The sequence below is a fragment of the Heliangelus exortis genome, chromosome 2, assembly GCF_036169615.1.
Source record: "Heliangelus exortis chromosome 2, bHelExo1.hap1, whole genome shotgun sequence".
NCBI classification, from domain to species: domain Eukaryota; kingdom Metazoa; phylum Chordata; class Aves; order Apodiformes; family Trochilidae; genus Heliangelus; species Heliangelus exortis.
In genome coordinates this window covers 146,561,787-146,579,894 of record NC_092423.1, presented here as the reverse complement: position 1 = coordinate 146,579,894, position 18,108 = coordinate 146,561,787, and the positions used below count along the sequence as shown (strand labels likewise).

Sequence of the window (18,108 nt, the reverse complement as noted above, 5' to 3'; positions counted from 1 at the left end):
CTGGCTTTCTTCACTATTTGAAGTATTCATGCTAAGTACATGTGGCTTCACTGAAGTATTTCTTTTTAAGTAAAAGAAATTGAATTTCTACACTTGAGACTATGAAGACAAGACTTTGATCAGTGTTGCTCAGATAAGCCCTGTGCTGTCTGAAAAGTTGATGTTCTGACTGTTTTGTTTTATTGTTCTCAAAAGTTCTTTACCCATCTTTGTTGTTTTTACTGTTAATTCCCTGGAATGTGTAGTTCTGACTTGAGACTCCAGATATCATTCTGTCTAGATACTATTCTGTCTTTTTCAAGTTTTTATTTTCTCCATTTCACTAGAAGGCACCTCCATTGAAAGTTGCAATAGTGTTTGTAAAATAGCAATGTTTAATGATGGAATATGGAATGATTAAGTCCAAAAGCTGTGTATTTCAGTCAATAAAGTCAGGTAAGAGAGATCATAGGGGTGATCAGATGCAGTGCTTTAATAACACTTAGCAGGTACCTTAAATCAACAAGGTGAGAGACACAAAAAGGAGCTTTGACTGCAATGGATCAGACAGAATATTTTTCTTATCCTGGTGGTGGAGCCCAGATCTGCAGGAGATGTGATGGGAATATACCACTTTTTTCTCCCAGGAATACTGATTTCTGTACAGGCTTGTTCAGTTATGTGAATGATAGCTTTCATCTCTTGCTGTTTTTCTCTCCAGGAAAAAATGGTCTTCAGATTTCAGGCATTCAGAAAGCCACAGGAATTCTGGGAAACCTCTGATAGATTTATTCTGTACCTTGGGACAAATGTTTAAAGCAATAAATCATTGTACACTTGAGTGAGATCTACTATTAAAATGAAATGCATGTGAAGATGCAGTGTGAAGAAGTCCCCATAGATGTTAACTGCTTCTTCCTCTTTGTTTCACAAGTTCCATTTTAAAGGCAAAAAATGGCCAAAAACCAGCTGAGAAATTTGGAGACAATGTTATTTCTTGAGTGAAAGCATTTCTTCTGCTTTCTGCTGTGGAAAATGTAACTGTGGTTCTAAGAAGGCTGCAGTATTTACACAGTAGGGTAAACTGCATTGAATACCATTGAGAAAATAAAAAATACTTCCCCAAAACAGGAGGTAACGTAGTTTATAGTATTAAAAGCTCATTATTAAAAAAAAAAAAAAAAAGTCTTAGGTCCTCTTCTGTTTGAAGTGTATTTGAAGACAATTGAAGTGTTGTATTTTTATTAATGATGGTATAAGAATAGTTGTTTTGGTAAACTTCAAAACTTGACTCTTAGCCAAGAGTAAAAAAAAACTTTACTCTTACCCAACCTTGATGTTTAAAAGTATAATTTAAAATTTTGCTAAATCTTAATGTATAATCAGTCCATAACTTAGGATCTTGCAAATTGTTTCCATGTACTGCTCTGTAGTGACTTAGTATCTTTTCTTTGCTTCTGCCATCTTGAGAGAATATTTACTTATTGATAGATGACATTTAATTGAAGCTGTGTTGAGGAAGAATGTACACAAAAAAGATGAAGGGGAAGAAGGATAAAAGGGCTCATGTTTGGTGTTTTTTACATCTGCCTAGAATCTTACTACAAATAGTAAGGAAAATTTCCTTTTAAATAAATATTTGACAGTTTTTGTGGAGAGTATTTGATAACATTGTATAAAGTTTGTGCAGCATGAAGACTAACTTTAATGGCAGTGTTACTTTAAAAGAAGAATAATTGCATTTTAGGGTTTGTAAGTAAAGCTTAAAAAAACCAGTTACATACTTTGTGTTAACTGCATCCCCAAGTGTTGCCATTTACATACAACTTGTTTTGTTTCTCTAAAACTAAATTGAGGTTTGACATGACTGATAGACATGCTATGATAATAACATACATATATTCACTCCAAGACAGTTTAAATTGTTTTATAAGAATACAAGGAAGTGTAGAATTGATTTTTTGTGCATGTGATTGTTACTCTATTCCCTTGAGGAAACTTTGAACACAGGTTAACCTCTCCTATAAGGTCAGAAAGAGCAGTGATTACTAAGTAGTATCACTTGAAAGAAGGTACAAGACTCAAAAGAGAAGAAATCTATCCGTTATTTCCTTTTATTTTTTGTTGTGTGTTATGAGTTGATAAAGGGTATGACAGTACTTCAGCCTTGATTTGATTGTCACTGTTAAAATAAAAATTTTTAGGCACCAGAGGGCAATGTTGGGCAAATATTGCTGAATTCTGCTATCCAGCAAAGAGCTATACTGAAAATGTTCAGATATTCTAGGTTTGTTGTTGTCTTTTAAAACTTATTTGTGTGGGTTAAGTCTGAAGGATAAGTATCTTGAGTTCAGTTTATGTCTGGAACTCTGAAGCAAGCTGAGCTTTATGTTGTTCTGTTGTTCTGTGGTTTGTTGGTTTTGTTATTTTTTCTGTTTCAATGAGTTTTTTACGTTTTCTTAATATCTTTACTTTTAAAAAACTCAAAGTTTTACTGAATAGTAAAACTGTCATAGTCAGAGAAATGAATGCTGTATTCTCTTTCCTGTGATAATACTCTGGAGTCTCTTTTATTTCTTGTCCAGGCATAGTATGTGCTTAGTGCAGGTGTTTTGGCATTTCCATTGCATTTTTTCTGTATAAAAGCTCCTGCTTTTCATGGGTTTTGTTGTTAAAGAAGAAACTGAGAATTTATTCTTAAGGGATTATAAGAAAAATACATTGTGCTGAGAACTTGGTTTGCTTTAGCAGTGATCTGTGATCCATATGCCAGGTTTGTGATCAGCATGACCCAAGGGTGTAATTTTGATATAATTAACTTTAGGGACTAGGGAGCAATGTAAGCATTTTTTTCTCTTTATCTACTGTCATTAAATAATTTTACTAGTAGCAATTTCTTTTACTAGTAAGTCTTCCCTCTTTTCCAAAAGCCATGTATATTTTTGGTGGTTGTGCTCCAGATGCATTCGTGTGCCTTTTTCTCTATTACTGTCTATTTATCTTGACTTCGATCTGGATTTTGTTTGTTGTTAACATACTCACTTTAAATCTTTTGGTGAGGAAGATTCTTTTTCTGACAGCTGGGTTGTGGTCATTGCCTTTCCTGAGCCTTGACCATTAGTCTTTAAAAATATTACCACTGGTTTATTTAATTTTTCTCACCCATTTTCCCCCCCACAACTGTGATCTTTAGGTTTTTTCAGGATTATTTGGCTTTGATTCATTCCAGGCCTTAATTACCTGCAATGAGGGAACTCATTGGTGTCATTTGGCAATTTTCAGGTGAATGGCAGCCTCCTCTATATGTTCACTCGTGGCTCCTTTAGATGCATTTTTCTGCATTGTGCTGGCTTTTCACTCCCTCTTGAGGTTATTTTTTGACTTTACAGAACCCTGAAAGTCTTTCAGAGAATATCTTCCCATTCATCCCCTCAATCCAGCTGGATGGGGGAGTATGTCTGATGGCTGGGATGGGGGACTAATTGATATTTAATAAGAGAATTTTATTGGAGTGTTAAATGGGTCAGTGAGGGGAATTACAGTGGTTCCCCCAGTCCCATCCCTTACAGAGTGTGATGAAGACTGAGGCTAAATCAGTATTAAAGTGTGAATGCCCATTCCATTTCTGCAGGGTGAATCCTACTGGAAGGATTCATTCTGAGTCACATGAAATCCATGGTGTTGCATCAGAGCTAAAATTGTTTTGCATTGTCTTGGTACAGCAATAATGATTTTGAGCTCTGTGTTAAAAAATACTGCAAGGAAATATCACCAAGAGAGCAAACAAGAGCTGCTTAAGCTCCAGCTCCATAAACTTAATTATTTGAAAAGCAGTGACCAACCTTGCAGAAATAAACAAAATGCCAGTGTTCTTTTAGACTGGGTGATGGGAAGACAGAATTAGTTTTTACTTTTTTTTGTTGTTGTTGATTGCTTCTGACAGCTGAAGTTTCCATATGAAACTGGGGGAAAACAAGAATTCAATAGAAATGAGGGTTTGACACAGTGTTTTCTTATAACTCAAGTGAAATGATGAAATTGAATTTTGTGCAATATCAGAGTTTTCTAACGTATCATTTCATAAAACAGGAGAAGCTTTGATTGAATTAGCTGCTGCCTCTACAGTGTCAAGTCTACAAAGAAGCAACTGCTGGAACAAAGGATTTTTTTCATCTCCTGGATACATTATAGTTGTCTTGATGACTTAGAAAAGATATCAGAAGCCTGACAAACCTGTTCAGTTTGCTTTCTTAAGCTTCTGGTATTTTTAGGAGTTTGTTGTTAAACATCTTACCTGCAAAGCAAATCAAGCCATTAAAACTTAATATGCATGACAGGTCAAGTTTTTGTCATTGCCTGGGTAATCTGGTGGTGCCATTTGCATTTTTTTTTAGTACTTGTTATAGGAGTATCAATTTTCTTAATTTCTAATTGAGAATGAGAAATAGAAGAGGGCTAGACTGCCTTTTATGGCTGACATGAGCATTAAAGGTGCACCACTCAAACACTAATTGAATTAAAAACTAAGCAAACACAGATGTTTCCAAAGGAAAGCAGTGCTGGTATTCTGACCTTGTGCATATAACATTGTTATTTCTTAAACTGCTTTTTCAGTCTTCAGTCTCTTTTTCATTTTCTGTGGCTCCATGCATGAGCATCTGTCTTAAAAAAAAAAAAAAAAAAAAAAAAAGTATCTAACTCCTTCCTAGAGTTATGAGTTCCTGTGAAACTTCCTCATGGAGCTGAAGTTTAATGTAGTTATACTTGCATTAATTAATGGAGATATCTGTATGATATCTGTATAAAAAAAAAAAAAAAAGCTGCTGGTAGCTTAGACTTATGTTCTTTACAACCTTACATTTCTTACTTGTACCAGTACATTCTGTGTTCAGGCATCTTAATTCATTAACCAAGTTTTCAAAAAAACAACCAACCTACTCTACTAAAGACAGTAATGCTGTGTTTAAAACTTTAAGTATTTGTTATGCTTTATTTCTTATTTTGTCCCATGCTTTAAGTTTAGGATGCTAAGAGATTTATCTGACGTACACTAAGGAAGAAAACCATATAATATAAGTACTTAGCTTGCTATGGAGGATCACCTTGGCAAAGTGAATGCCTTATTCCAGTGCACTGTGGTGTTTAGGTTGGATAGTAAAGCTAGGCTTGCATTAATATCTTTAAAAAAAAAATTAAATTATCCCATTTTCTGTCCAGAACTTCAATTAAACCTAAGCAAGAATCATTATTAATGTTCAAGTTCCACTGTCAAAAATATAAGCAAATACCATAAGTAAGGTCACAGGTATAAGACATGCAGGTACAAAATGACATCATGCCCATCATATCACTCAGTGTTTTTACTCTGCTTGGGTTCCAGTGTTTATTATTTTTCATATGTACTTCCTACCTCAGATCCTGAAACAGATTCCACTCTTGGCTACAAACCTTGCCATAATGTGAGCAAATAGAAATAAATCATAAGAGTTGGGGTGATGTACTGCAAGGGATTAAAACTTAAGTATCTGTTATAAAAATGTAAAAGTATATAATTGATTTATATATAATTTATATACTTTTTCAGGGTCTTTTGACAACAGGAGTAGAATTTGAATCTCTTCCTGCAGCTCTGTCTCTACCTGCAGAATCTGGTCTCTACCCAGTAACTCTTGTTGGTGTTCCTCAAACCACTGGACAGATCACAGTCAATGGTAAGGGATGTCTTTGGTCATTCTCTTCCTAGCAAAACAACCCTGTGTTTTACATCTCTGTGAAGAGTTTATGACACATTTTATATATATAAATTTATTTATATATTTATATATATATCTAACACATATATATATTTTATATTATATATATATTATATAATAATATTATATGTATATTTAACACATATATATATTTTATATTATATATTTGCCCGTCTGAATTTTCCTCAGTATGTAAAAGAAAAAGCAAAATGAAAAAAGGCATCTCTTTGCTATAAGACTGTAGAAGAAACATAGCCTGAAAAATGTCTCAATTTCAACTGTTAATGGACACATATTTACAATATTTCACTTATGGGAGCAAAAGGATAATGATCTCAAGCTCCCCTTTATTAACCCTACCATTTGGAAAGCTTCTGAGGATTACTTAAATTTTTCATGAGAATGCAGAAGATAATCTTGTGGTTTGGTTTTCTTAATTAATAGCATTCATGTAAGATTACAGAAACTTTTGCAGATTGCTCATGTAGAAACAATTTGGCCAACGTGTGTAGTCTGTTGCAGTCAAGATAACATTTCATTAATGAGCCTAAATAGAGCTGTTTTTGTAGTAAGTACAGAGATTTAAAGGCTTTGTGTAGAAGACAAGCAGATCAGTCTCCTAGAAAAGGAAATGTATGTGAAGATGATAGATTTAACAAACAGAAGAACTGAATAGTTTCACTACACACAATTTCAGGTACATGTTCCTGGAATAATACAGAGTTAGAGGAAAAGAACCATTTCAATAAAGTTAACACCAAAAGAAGAAAGGCCTTGAGTTGGAAGAAGCTGTTCAAAAAAGTGCTTTTCTGGCTGCTCATAATTCCTAATTTATTTTTTTTTTTTTTTTTTTTTTTTTTTAATTTTCCAGAAAGCATTTCAGTAAATGCAGAATAGCATCAAAGCATTCAGAACATTTGTGCTGAAGTTGTCCACTTTTAGTTTCACATACTAAAAATACACTGGAAGCAGAGGAGTAGATTTATATATTTGGCATCTTTGTGTAAATGTATCACATTTTCCTTCAGATATAGCTTGTATATACTGCCTGATGAGGAATGCTGTGGAGATATTTTTGTTCTAAATTGAACTTTTGGAGAATAAGCTCTGGTCTTTTACAGCACGTGTCTGTGTGTGCATGCTTATATAATTTTTCTAATTTATTTCCTTTAGGATTCTTTTTTCCTTATCTTTTGCATACAGTTGGGACTCTTTCTTAAGAATTTTTTGAGGAAAAAGGGAACTGTTGACATATTTTGAAGGGTAACAAGTTTTTTTATGCACCAGTGGATTAGGTGATGTATAAAATGGTAGTTTCTATATCATGACTTGATACTGATCTTGTAAAGCATTCTACAGAACTTACCATAATACATGGTAAATTCACAGTGTGTTTTTATCTATTTGTTTTATGTGCCACAGATAAAAAGATGTACATGTGTATTGTTTGCTTGTTGTGTAGTTACTAATTTTAATATTTAGGGAATTTGAAAACCTTTTATGTATTTTGTGTTCTAAGAAGATTGCCCTGTGAAGAAGGTGGTGTTTTCTATAGCAGAAATATTGGCAGAAATATTAACAGAAATATCTGAATAGTAATCTTAGTACTTTAATAGCTCTCAGAAAGATGAAAGATGCACAACATAATGTTTTTTTTTTCTGCAAATCAGGTTACCATACTACAGTTTTTGGAGTCTTCAGTGATTGCCTTCTGGACAACCTGCCAGGAGTGAAGACCAATGGCTGTACTGTTGAAGTCATTCCAGCTTTGCCAAGGGTGCAGATCAGTACCTCCCTTCCAAGGTGAGAAACAAAATTAAATTCTGGTTTTATTTGGTCATATTTAAATGTTAGTCACACATGGAATAAAAACTCCTTCCTGTGAGTATATAATCAGTGTTTAGTAAAACAAGACAAACTAGATCTGTGCTATTTGCTTTAGAAATCTGAGTTTTTTTGTTCTACTCCTTGAAACCCTGGAATTTCATAGAAATCTTACCAACATTTAATGTTGGGCTCTGTTCATGAGGGAGTCTTTTCCTGACAAAGCACATTAGTTTTTATAGCTGATTTTCTTTGGAACCTTCTACTGGAGCTGAGCTGACTTTTAATAATTATTTTAAAATTTATTTTTATAAATTTATATATAATACATATAGTTATGTAATATATATAAACATGTAATATTTATAAATTTAAATATTTTAAAAATATTATTATTAATAAATATATCATAAAATATACAATATAAATATAAATATACATATTTATATATATTATATATTTATAGATAATATAAATATAAATATATAAATATATATTTTATATATTTATTTATTTTATATATATTTATTATACATATATATTATATATAAATATAAATAATATAAAATATATATTATATAATAACAATAGTAATGATAATAATGATAATAATGATAATAACAACAACAACAACAATAACAATAATAATAATAATAATAATAATCATAATAATAATATTCCACCAAATTCATTTTTTTTTTTAAGTATTTGAGATAATCTTGATACCATATGAATTTCCTTATTCCTTTGCAGGGCAAACTGCTGGTATGTAGGAAAAGGTTTGTGTGAAAGTTTAACTAATACATAACTGGTTTTAATTTCTTCAACAGTTGATTGAGCTAATAGTAATTCTGGTGTGATAGTCATTATAAGCAAGAATCATTCTATGCCTTTCCAGGCATGCCATAGTATCTTGTTAGAACTGTGAATTTTTTTTTAAGTTATCTGTGTTGCAGAAGGTCAATTTAAGAAGCTTGATTAAGCAGAAGCTAGGAGAGAATCATAGGATCACTTGGGTTGGAAAAAACCCATAAGGTAGAGTCTAACCATGAACCTAACACTGCCAAGTTGACCACTAAATCATGTACCTAAGCACCTCTAGAGATGGTGACTCCACCACTTCCCTGGGCAGCCTGTTCCAGTGCCTGAAAAGCCTTTCAGTAAGGAATTTTTTCCTAATATCCAATCTCAACCTTCCACTAGCACAACTTGAGGCCATTTCCTCTTGTCCTGTAACTTGTTACATGGGAGAAGAAACTCAACCTCCTTTCAGGTAGTTGTAGAGAGGAAAAAGACCCAGTTGCAGAGCCTGAGCTTGTCAAACTTCAAACAATTGCTCTTGACCCATTGATCCAGGCTCTCCAGATTCCTCTGGAAAGCTCCAGATCTGCATGAGCTTTCCTACTCTCGTGAGGATCAGCACTCCCTCTCAGTTTGGTGTCATCTGCAAACTTGCTGAGGGTGCAGTCATAAAACTTGCTGTGAGTTGAGAATGACTTTATTGGTGTTTGTCATTACATGTATTTACATATATGCTTGTGCCTAAATTTCTCTCATGGAGTATATAAAGATATTCTAGTGAGTAAAACAATCCTAATGGAAAAGCTGATAAAGTAGGAAAATTGAGGGAAGAAAAGGACAAATTTATAATTAAAATTGGAGAAGACTTCTCATATGGAAAAATATCAGTCATTTCCACAAGACTCAGAAATTTTTGAGGTTGCATGCCAGTGTGTCAGATGCTGCAGGTTGCTTTCTTGATGAGTATTCCTAATATCCTGAAATACTGTAATGCTCAAGATCATGTTTACAGGCAAAGAGGAAACACACTTTATGCAGAAAACCAAGAATTTCCTACTTGTGTCTAAATGATTCCTGTATGAGACTGTTATTAGTCCAGATGCAATTATTACCGAAGAAGGAAAAACGAGCAGAAAATGCTCTGTGCAGAAGAATTGATCTTTGTAATATACTTAAAATTGCTAATACACACACTTCAGATTTTCTACCTCTTCTCCTGGTCTGCTCACCCTCCCACTTCTCCTCCTGAGCCCTGTGATTGGCCTTTTCAGGCTGGTGGCACAGCAAATTCTCAGCATCTGGAGGCATTCACCGAGACGAATACGATGTTGAAGGACTGGGTTGTTTTTTTCACTCTAGAAAACATTCAAAGCCATTTTTGTTTGCTGATTCATTTTTACAGCTTGTTTTTTCTTCAATAAACCTTGCATCCAAATTTAATGGAGGTGTTTTTTTGTGTGTGTGTGTATTAGGTCCTTGTTTTGTTACCCCTGAAAGCTTCTGTCTCAGCTCCACGCCTGCATTTCTGAGACTGCTACTGAACTGTGAGGTCTCCAGTGCTCAGTGTGTGCCCCATTTCTTACCAGCCCAGCCCAGTACTACTTTTTGCTGCATCCTTTATCTCCAGTTCACAGTGCCTCTCCTGTTTTACCAGACCTTTGTTTCTCTACACTGTCACTGTGCTAGTCATAAGTGTCTCATTCTACCTGGAACAGTCACTCCTTTCTACTATCTATAGGAAACTATATGCCAAGTTAACAAATAAATAACAGAAATAAATTATGTGTAGCATTCAGGTCAGAAGAATTACTGCTACAGTAAGTCAAACTGAAGTTGCAGGCAAGTCAGGACAAATTCAGAGCATGCACTGAATCAGAGATCAGTTTGTGCTGCCAGTGACCTTTAAGATCACCTTGTCCAACCCTGCTGCCATAGGCAGAAGCATCTTTCACCAGATCAGGTTGCTCAAAGCCCCATCCAATCTGGCCTTGAAGACTTCCAGTGATGGGGCATCCACAGCTCTTTGGAAAACATGCTCCATTATCTCACCCCCTGCATCATAAAAAAAAAATTTCTTCCTTTTATCCAATCTAAACCAACCCTTTTTCAGTTTATAACTGTTACCCCCTGTCCTGTCACTACAGGCCTTGGTAAAAACAGTTTTCCTCTTTCTTACGAGCTTACTTTAAATATCAAAAAGCTACATAAGGTCTCTAAAGAGCTCTCTCCAGATTTTTTTTTGGGGGGAGGGAGGATTCCAGCTCTCTGACCATTTACGTGGCCCTCCTCTGGACCTGCTTTAACAGGTCCATGTCCTTCTTGTGCTGAGGACTCCAGAGCTGGATGCAGTACTCCAGGTGTGGGGTCTCAACAGAGTGGAGCAGAGAAAGAATCCCCTCCCTTGACCTCCTGGCCATGCTTCTTTTTGTAGTCCAGGACAAAGTTGGCTTTCTTGGCAGATTGCTGCCTCATGTGTGATTTTTCATCTACCAATATCCCCATGACAAGCTTCAGTCCTTAGGTCTTTCAAGTTCAGAGCAAAGCTGGTGACTCTACAGTGCTGACACAAGATTTGAGGTGTTTTTTAATTTAAGAAGCTGTATTGCAGTCAAGAATATGAAGGCTGAATCAGCTTCAGCTCATGTTTCAGATCTACATTTTTACAGTACTATCCCTTCTTTTCCTGTCACTCCCAATGCCTGAAATTCAGAGTGCTGCAATTGTAATGAGGCCTGACATTAATTTTAAATTATATAAAAAAAATAAATCTGTGTTTTAAGTACTTGTTGTATTCTGATGCATTCTGAGTGACTAAAATCTGCTCCTGTTTTGTGGAGAGCTTCTTATCTTGTACTAAGGAAAGATATGATAGAAAGGAGGGGTAGCAGTAATACCTGCCAAAACAAGTTACTGAATCTGGGTTTAGCAACATATTTCTTGGTAATTAATCTCAGTGGCTTTTGCCCTTGTACACTTGATCCCTTCTGAACACATAGCATCAACATGAAAAATACAGTCAGAAATCAAACCTCTGCCCATCTGTTGTGTTCTGCAATCCCCCTTCCCTCCTTTCTGTTCTGAAGAGTTCATTTATATTCAATATTTCACCTTTCATGTAGTGAATTTTTTTCAGAATCCCTTCCCATGAAGTTTATGCTGTCCACTAAAACTGCATTGTCTCAGGTCCCATATTACTTCTTCCTAGTCAAGGTCAAGGTTAATGCTCAGTTCTCCTTTATCCATGATGTTTTGTCATAGGACTGGGCATCTCTGGGCATCACTACAGGAATTGACTGGTTTGACATATTTCTTACTTTCAAATGAAGCACTTGTTAGTCATTTACATAAATTCTCATATTTGTGACACTTTAGATATCCATGCATTTTCTCAAGCACATGTAACAATTCTTATTTCATCTCTGTTATTTTTACAATGTACTGCTTTGCAAAGTATATCTTATCTTTCAAATATTGTTTATGATCCCTTAAGAAAACTGTTTCTGAGTGAACAGCTGTGAAAAACAGTGCTGCTTAGCTATCATTAAAGGTGTTTCTCTCTTCATCTGCATACACTCTATTTTGGTGGAGTTTGGGAATGCCTCAAAGTGTAAGGTAATGTATCATTGCTTCTGAATACAAAGGTTTCAGCTCTTCTGAGGTTTCTTTTACCAGTTAACTTCTTGTCATTTTTTAAATTTTTATTGGGTTGATCAGAGTGCAGAATAAGCTTGAGGATCTTGCAGAGGACTCTCACCCTGGTTTCTCCTATTCACCACTCCCCTTCTTATTTTCCTTAATTATATTTGTTATTATTCATGTTTTTCATTCAGTTCTTGGTAATCATGGGTACCCAACCTTAGTGTTCAAATTCTTGGTAGATCAGATACTACTTTTTTCTTTTTTCCTCATTCGAATGACCTCCTCTTGCTTTTGTTCTCTTTTCACTTCCTTAGTTTATTTACAACTTTTTACCAGCTTTCACAGTTTGTTACATTTTATATTGTTTGAACTCCTACTTGTCTTGTGCATAAAAAACTAACGTATGCCCTCAGTGGTTATTAAATATTACCCTGGCTAAAATGAGAATGGAAAATGGTGTCTAATATCTTCAGGATTGCAGATGAGTAATTTCTGAGTCTTCAAAGAATAATTAAGAGTATATAGTGACTTGGATAGGATTTTAAGATCATTATCATAATACTTTGGTTGTTTGTCATGTTTTGTAGGTCTGCTCATACACTTCAGCCTTCCTCAGGAGATGAAATCTCCACTAATGTGTCTGTTCAGCTTTATAATGGAGAGACCCAACAGCTTATCATTAAGTTAGAAAATATTGGAACAGAACCATTGGAGAAACTGGAGGTCACAGCAAAAACAGTCAACACTAAGGGTATGTGTGCTGGTTTATATTTAAGAATAATAATGATCACTTTTTTCCTTTTAAAAGGGGGGCTAGCATTGTTATTCTTATGTAGAAAGAAAATGAAAGAAATTGTAGAACCATTGGCATGTTGAAAGAATCAACTGTGTTTTGGAAATCTGGATTTCATCGTAGTTACCAGGAAAAAGAATCCTGAGGCAATAACTAGGAAAAAGCAAGAATCTTGGGTCTAAATTATTTTCTCCTTATGTCTAAATAAACTGATTAGTTAATTAAATAAATTACCATTAGCAGTAATTTTGTCCTACTTGAGGTAGTGAAACTAAATAAGCCTACTTACAACTCACTCAGGGAGCAATAAGAAAAAAATGGGATAAAACCTCTATAAATCAAAACAACAAATAAAATAAGCTACTGTGAGTTAAAAGAATAATTGAAAGTATGGAAGAAAGACAATACATCTCTTGCTTCCAGTTATTTCTCCAAAAATACTTTGTACTATTAAAAAGTATCCTGATAGGTGAATTTTGCTTTTGTTTTGTGATGTGTTTTCTCATTTTTTTGTTTGTCCTTTGAGGCATCGTTATGAAAATTATATTAACAAAAGAACTACAGGTGGCAAGTAAGATATGCTTACAATAAAATAGTTTATTTTATTGCAGGTTTTATTCTGTCAGTGCCAGAGTATTAAAATGCAATATGATAGCTCCTGATTTTTGTTGATTTCAGTTTTGGAGCTTGTGATTTTTTTTTTCCAAGAGTATCCTTCTCTCTGCAGCCTGAGAGAATAGGAGTTGCCAATCATCTAAGAACAGATTTTCTGAGACTTGTTACCAAGGACAATTTTAGAAGCTGAAACCTATGATGACTTTTTATTAGTTAATTAATTCCTGTATGGTCCTATTGTACCATACTGCTGTGTGTATGTGATGGAAAGAACAAATACAGCATGTGAAATAAATGGTGAAATTCATATACTGAAATATATTAAATGGTGGAAATATGGGCCTCTGAGTCAGATGTTAATCAGACTCTTAGCAAATAACATCACCCAGTTAGCTGGCTTAGCATTTTGAAAAAGAGACCTGTCAATTCTGAAATAATTATCTCAGTTACAACTTTGGTTAAAAACAATGGGGAAAAAGGAGGAAAATTAATACACTCAGCTGTCAGTTCACTAAACCTTGAATTTTACTTCATCTTTCATTTTCATTCTCTATGGAAACTGTCTACAGTGAACTCTCGTTGTGTATTTTACAGTCTTTTGTATGTTAAGCATAGTAATAATTGTTTTTATTCCAAAAAAAGGAAAATATCTGATGAGTAATTTAAGCATTTTGGAAAAACAGAAATGAGACTGAGTTTGGAGAGGCTATGAATTATATTTGTTTTGGGAGTGTGAGAACCATGCTGTCTGGAGAAGTAGGAGTATGCTTGGGCAGGAACCTCTGGAAATCACAGAATTATTGAGCCTGGGAAAGACCTCTGAGCTCATCAAGTCCAGCCTGTGATCCACCACTACCACACTGGCTACACCATGGCATTAAATGCCACATCCAACCTTTCCTTCAACACCTCCAGGGATGGTGACTCCACCGTGTCCCTGGGCAGTCCATTCCAATGCCCTGATCGCTCTCTCCATGGGGAATTGGTTCCTGATATCCAACCCAAACCTCCCCTGGCACAGCTTCAGGCCATGCCCTCTTCTCCTGTCTCTTGCTGCCTGGGAGAAGAGCCCAATCCTCACCTGACTACAACATCAGGGAGCTGTAGAGAGTGATAAGGTCCCCCCTGAGTCTCCTCCAGGTTAAACAACCAAAGCTCCCTCAGCAGTAAGACTTTCCCCTTTCTCCCTTCCCCAGCCTCGTTGCTTTCCTCTGGACCCATTCCAGCACCTCAATGTCCTTTTTGAAGTGGTGGTCCCAGAACTGGACACGCTACTTAATGATTTACATAAGGGGATGAGTCCACAATTAGCAAATACACAGATGACACCAAGTTGGAAGGCAGGAGGGCTCTGCAGAGGGACCTGGACAGACTGGAGAGTTGGGCTGATTCCAATGGGATGAGGCTCAACAAGGCCAAGTGCCGGGTCCTGCACTTTGGCCACAACAACCCCATGGGGAGCTCCAGGCTGGGCACAGAGTGGCTGAGAGCAGCCAGGCAGAAAGGGACCTGGGAGTCTGGATTGACAGGAAGCTGAACATGAGCCAGCAGTGTGCCCAGGTGGCCAAGAAGGCCAATGGCATCCTGGCCTGGATCAGGAACAGCGTGGCCAGCAGGTCCAGGGAAGGGATTCTGCCCCTGTGCTCAGCCCTGGTGAGGCCACAGCTTGAGTCCTGTGTCCATTTCTGGGCCCCTCAGCTCAGGAAGGAGATTGAGGTGCTGGAGCAGGTCCAGAGAAGAGCAAGGAGGCTGTGAAGGGATCCAGCACAAGTCCTGTGAGGAAGGGCTGAGGGAGCTGGGGGTGTTGAGGCTGGAGAAGAGGAGGCTCAGGGGAGACCTCATCACTCTCTACAACTCCCTGAAAGGAGGTTGGAGCTAAGTGGGGGGGTCAGGCTCTGCTCCCAAGCAGCTACCAGTAAGACAAGAGGGCATGGGCTTAAGCTCTGCCAGGGGAGGTTTAGGTTGGATATTAGGAAGAAATTCTTTCCAGAGAGGGTGATCAGGCATTGGAATGGGCTGCCCAGGGAGGTGGTGGATTCTCTGTCCCTGGAGGTTTTTAAGAAGAGATTGGATGTGGCACTCAGTGCCATGGGCTGGGATCCACAGTGGAAGTGGATCAAGGGTTGGACTTTATGACCTCAGAGGTTCCTTTCCAGCCTGGCTGATTCTGTGTGATTCGGTGTACTCAAAGTGAGGCCTCCCCAGTTCTTAATACAAGGGGAGAATTACATCCCTAGTCTTGCTGGCCACACTATTCCTGAGAATTGTCTCATCCAGTCTTTTGAAAGCTTTTTGCTTAGGTTATCCAAAGTCCTGTCAAGCGCAGTCTTCAGTTTCTTGCATTGTCTCACATCAGTGAAATACAGTGCTGTCTATAGTACTGCTTGCTTGAGTTGAACCATGCCATTGGAGTAAAATAAATGCTTAAAAAGTAGGACTTTTGACATGACTGTGTGCTATGAGTACAGTATGGAGCACTGGTAAAAGAACTAATTGTTCACATTAAGCAGGTAGTAATTATGTTATTTCAAATGGGTTTGCATGTAGGTGTTGGAGAGACTTTTGCCTCTTGGATGGATTCTCTTCTATTTTAGTCCATTTAGTGGACTCACAGTATAGTGCAACATGCAATGTGGGATTCTGGTGACCAATGCAGAACCAAAGACTTGTTTGACCAGCAGCTGAGTTTGGTCACTGATATGTGACTATATGCATGGAAATAATGTGGGTACAGCACCAAACCATCTCCAACAGCAACCTCGACTTTTAACTTGGTATTACATAGCAACTTGATGTAGTGAAATGAGGCAATCAGGTGTCACTAATTGCCAGGTAGTGGGCATGAGCTTGTGTTTCAAGTTTCACCTTTTATTGGCCCCCTAATCCTGCTCATGCTCAGTAGGGGCCCGCTCTAATCAGGCACAGGTGGGCTTAACACAAGCTCATGCCCACTACCTGGCAATTAGTGGCACCTGGTTGCCTCATTTCTCTACAACTTGAGAGCATATACAGACCCTTATGAACTATCTGTAGTGCATTATAAAGTTATCTCTCAGATACTCTTGAGTATTCCTCAGCTGAAGTGTACCTGTGATTTGAACTGCTCAAGGTCTCCTTGAAGGCTGTTTGGCCTCTTCATCTGCCATGACCACAGCTTGCCTGTCAACTTGGAAGCCTGTGAGAAGTTGTTCTCTAATTTTAGCCAAATTCAAAGAGCTTTCAATCATCCTTGGTTTCACCTGATTTGCTTTGGTTCTTTTAGTCTTGGCTGTTGCTCGTAAATCTTTTGCAGCTGCTGCATACAGTCAGTGCCTGTCTGACCTCTATTTCCTTGCCTTCTGTTTCTAAGGCCACAGCTTTTAGCACAAAGATGAATGCTGTAAATGGCAACCATTCTCATTTTGTTTTGTTCAATTTAGTGCATGGAATTAGCTGTTGCTGTGCGATGACCTGACCTCCTTTCTTCTTTATTTTAGCCTTAGTTCCTTTTCTTGAGAAAAAGTTTTTGCATTGTTTTCAATGGTGCCTTATTAATGAGAACCTCTCTAGAGAAGGCTTTCAAACTAAGCTTCCCTTGCCTCCTCACTTCTTTTTCTTTCAGGTGCAGCTTTTTTAGTTTTTCTACTCTGGCTCTCAGATAAATGAGCAGGAACTGTGGCTCAGCCTGTGCACTTGGTAAAGGACAGGAGACTTTCTGAGCCCTTTAGCAGCATTATGGGACAGATCCTGAGGCAAATGAGACAAAGGGACTTGTCATGCTGCCCCAGTAAATGGGTCTGTCGTGGCTTTTAATGTTTCATTGCACCACTCTGTCTACCAGGCTGTGGCATCTCTAGGTTGGACATCCCATGCATACTCTCAAGGTCAACTCTGTGTCACTTCATATTGTCCCTCACCATGTCAAATGGTTTAATTTTTTTTTTTAGAACTATGATGTGCAAAAAGGGAAGCCCTTCCATCCTTTGTCTTCAGTCATCTCTTGTCAGAGGCTTGTTATGTCTGAGTTAGTGGGTGCACTGTTGTAAAAGCTTTGAGAACTCAACTTTTCACTCAGGGGCAAATGTGACACTGATGTCACCTGAAGCACTGAGAAGAGCATACCAGGTGTCCTCACCAGGCTCACAGGTTTTTGGGCTGTAGTAGTGAGCACAGCTGCATGCACAGATGGATTTGGATGGACAACCTCACTGATCTTTCTTAGAAGTGACTGACCTCTAGAATTTAAACACAGAGAAACAAATTCCCCTGTCTAGCAGTAGTCTTCTCATGGCATTTGAACACATCTCCCTATCATCTCAGCTGTTTATCTGTGCCAGACCGTAGAGGAAAAATCTAGTCTGAAGCCTAGGTAAGAATGGGTGGATATCCTGGAGTAGATCTATTTACCTTTTTTTCCAACCAAAACCATAAAGTCTTCCAGGATGGAGTTAGGTTATGTTTCATAAGGAGTTGTGAAGGCAGGAAGGCTTTCCTCCAGATAGTTCAAATGTCCTCGTGAAGGTAGGACTTGCAGCCTCTTGTTGCAACAGATTAATCCTACTTAATGAAAATACATTTTGGATTTTGTTTATTAAGCTGAAGACGACCTCAAGTGCTCGGGATGTGTCATCATTCTTTGCTTCACTGAGGAAAAAAAATCCCTTTTTGTTATGTTTTACTTACCTGGTAAAGGTTGTGGAGATTACTGTAGACCTTAAGCTACTT

At 37.1% G+C, this 18,108-nt stretch overlaps 1 protein-coding gene across 4 annotated transcripts in view; it reads left to right on the top strand.

Annotated features, from left to right (window-relative positions):
* TRAPPC9 (trafficking protein particle complex subunit 9) overlaps positions 1-18,108 on the top strand; it is a 489,549-nt gene that overhangs the window by 56,411 nt on the left and 415,030 nt on the right. For all 4 annotated transcript variants that reach the window (XM_071738447.1, XM_071738446.1, XM_071738448.1 and 1 more), the window contains 3 exons: positions 5,564-5,690; positions 7,403-7,535; positions 12,584-12,747. In XM_071738447.1, coding sequence (XP_071594548.1) covers positions 5,564-5,690; positions 7,403-7,535; positions 12,584-12,747 — 424 coding nt within the window. The remainder of the gene's footprint in view (positions 1-5,563; positions 5,691-7,402; positions 7,536-12,583; positions 12,748-18,108) is intronic.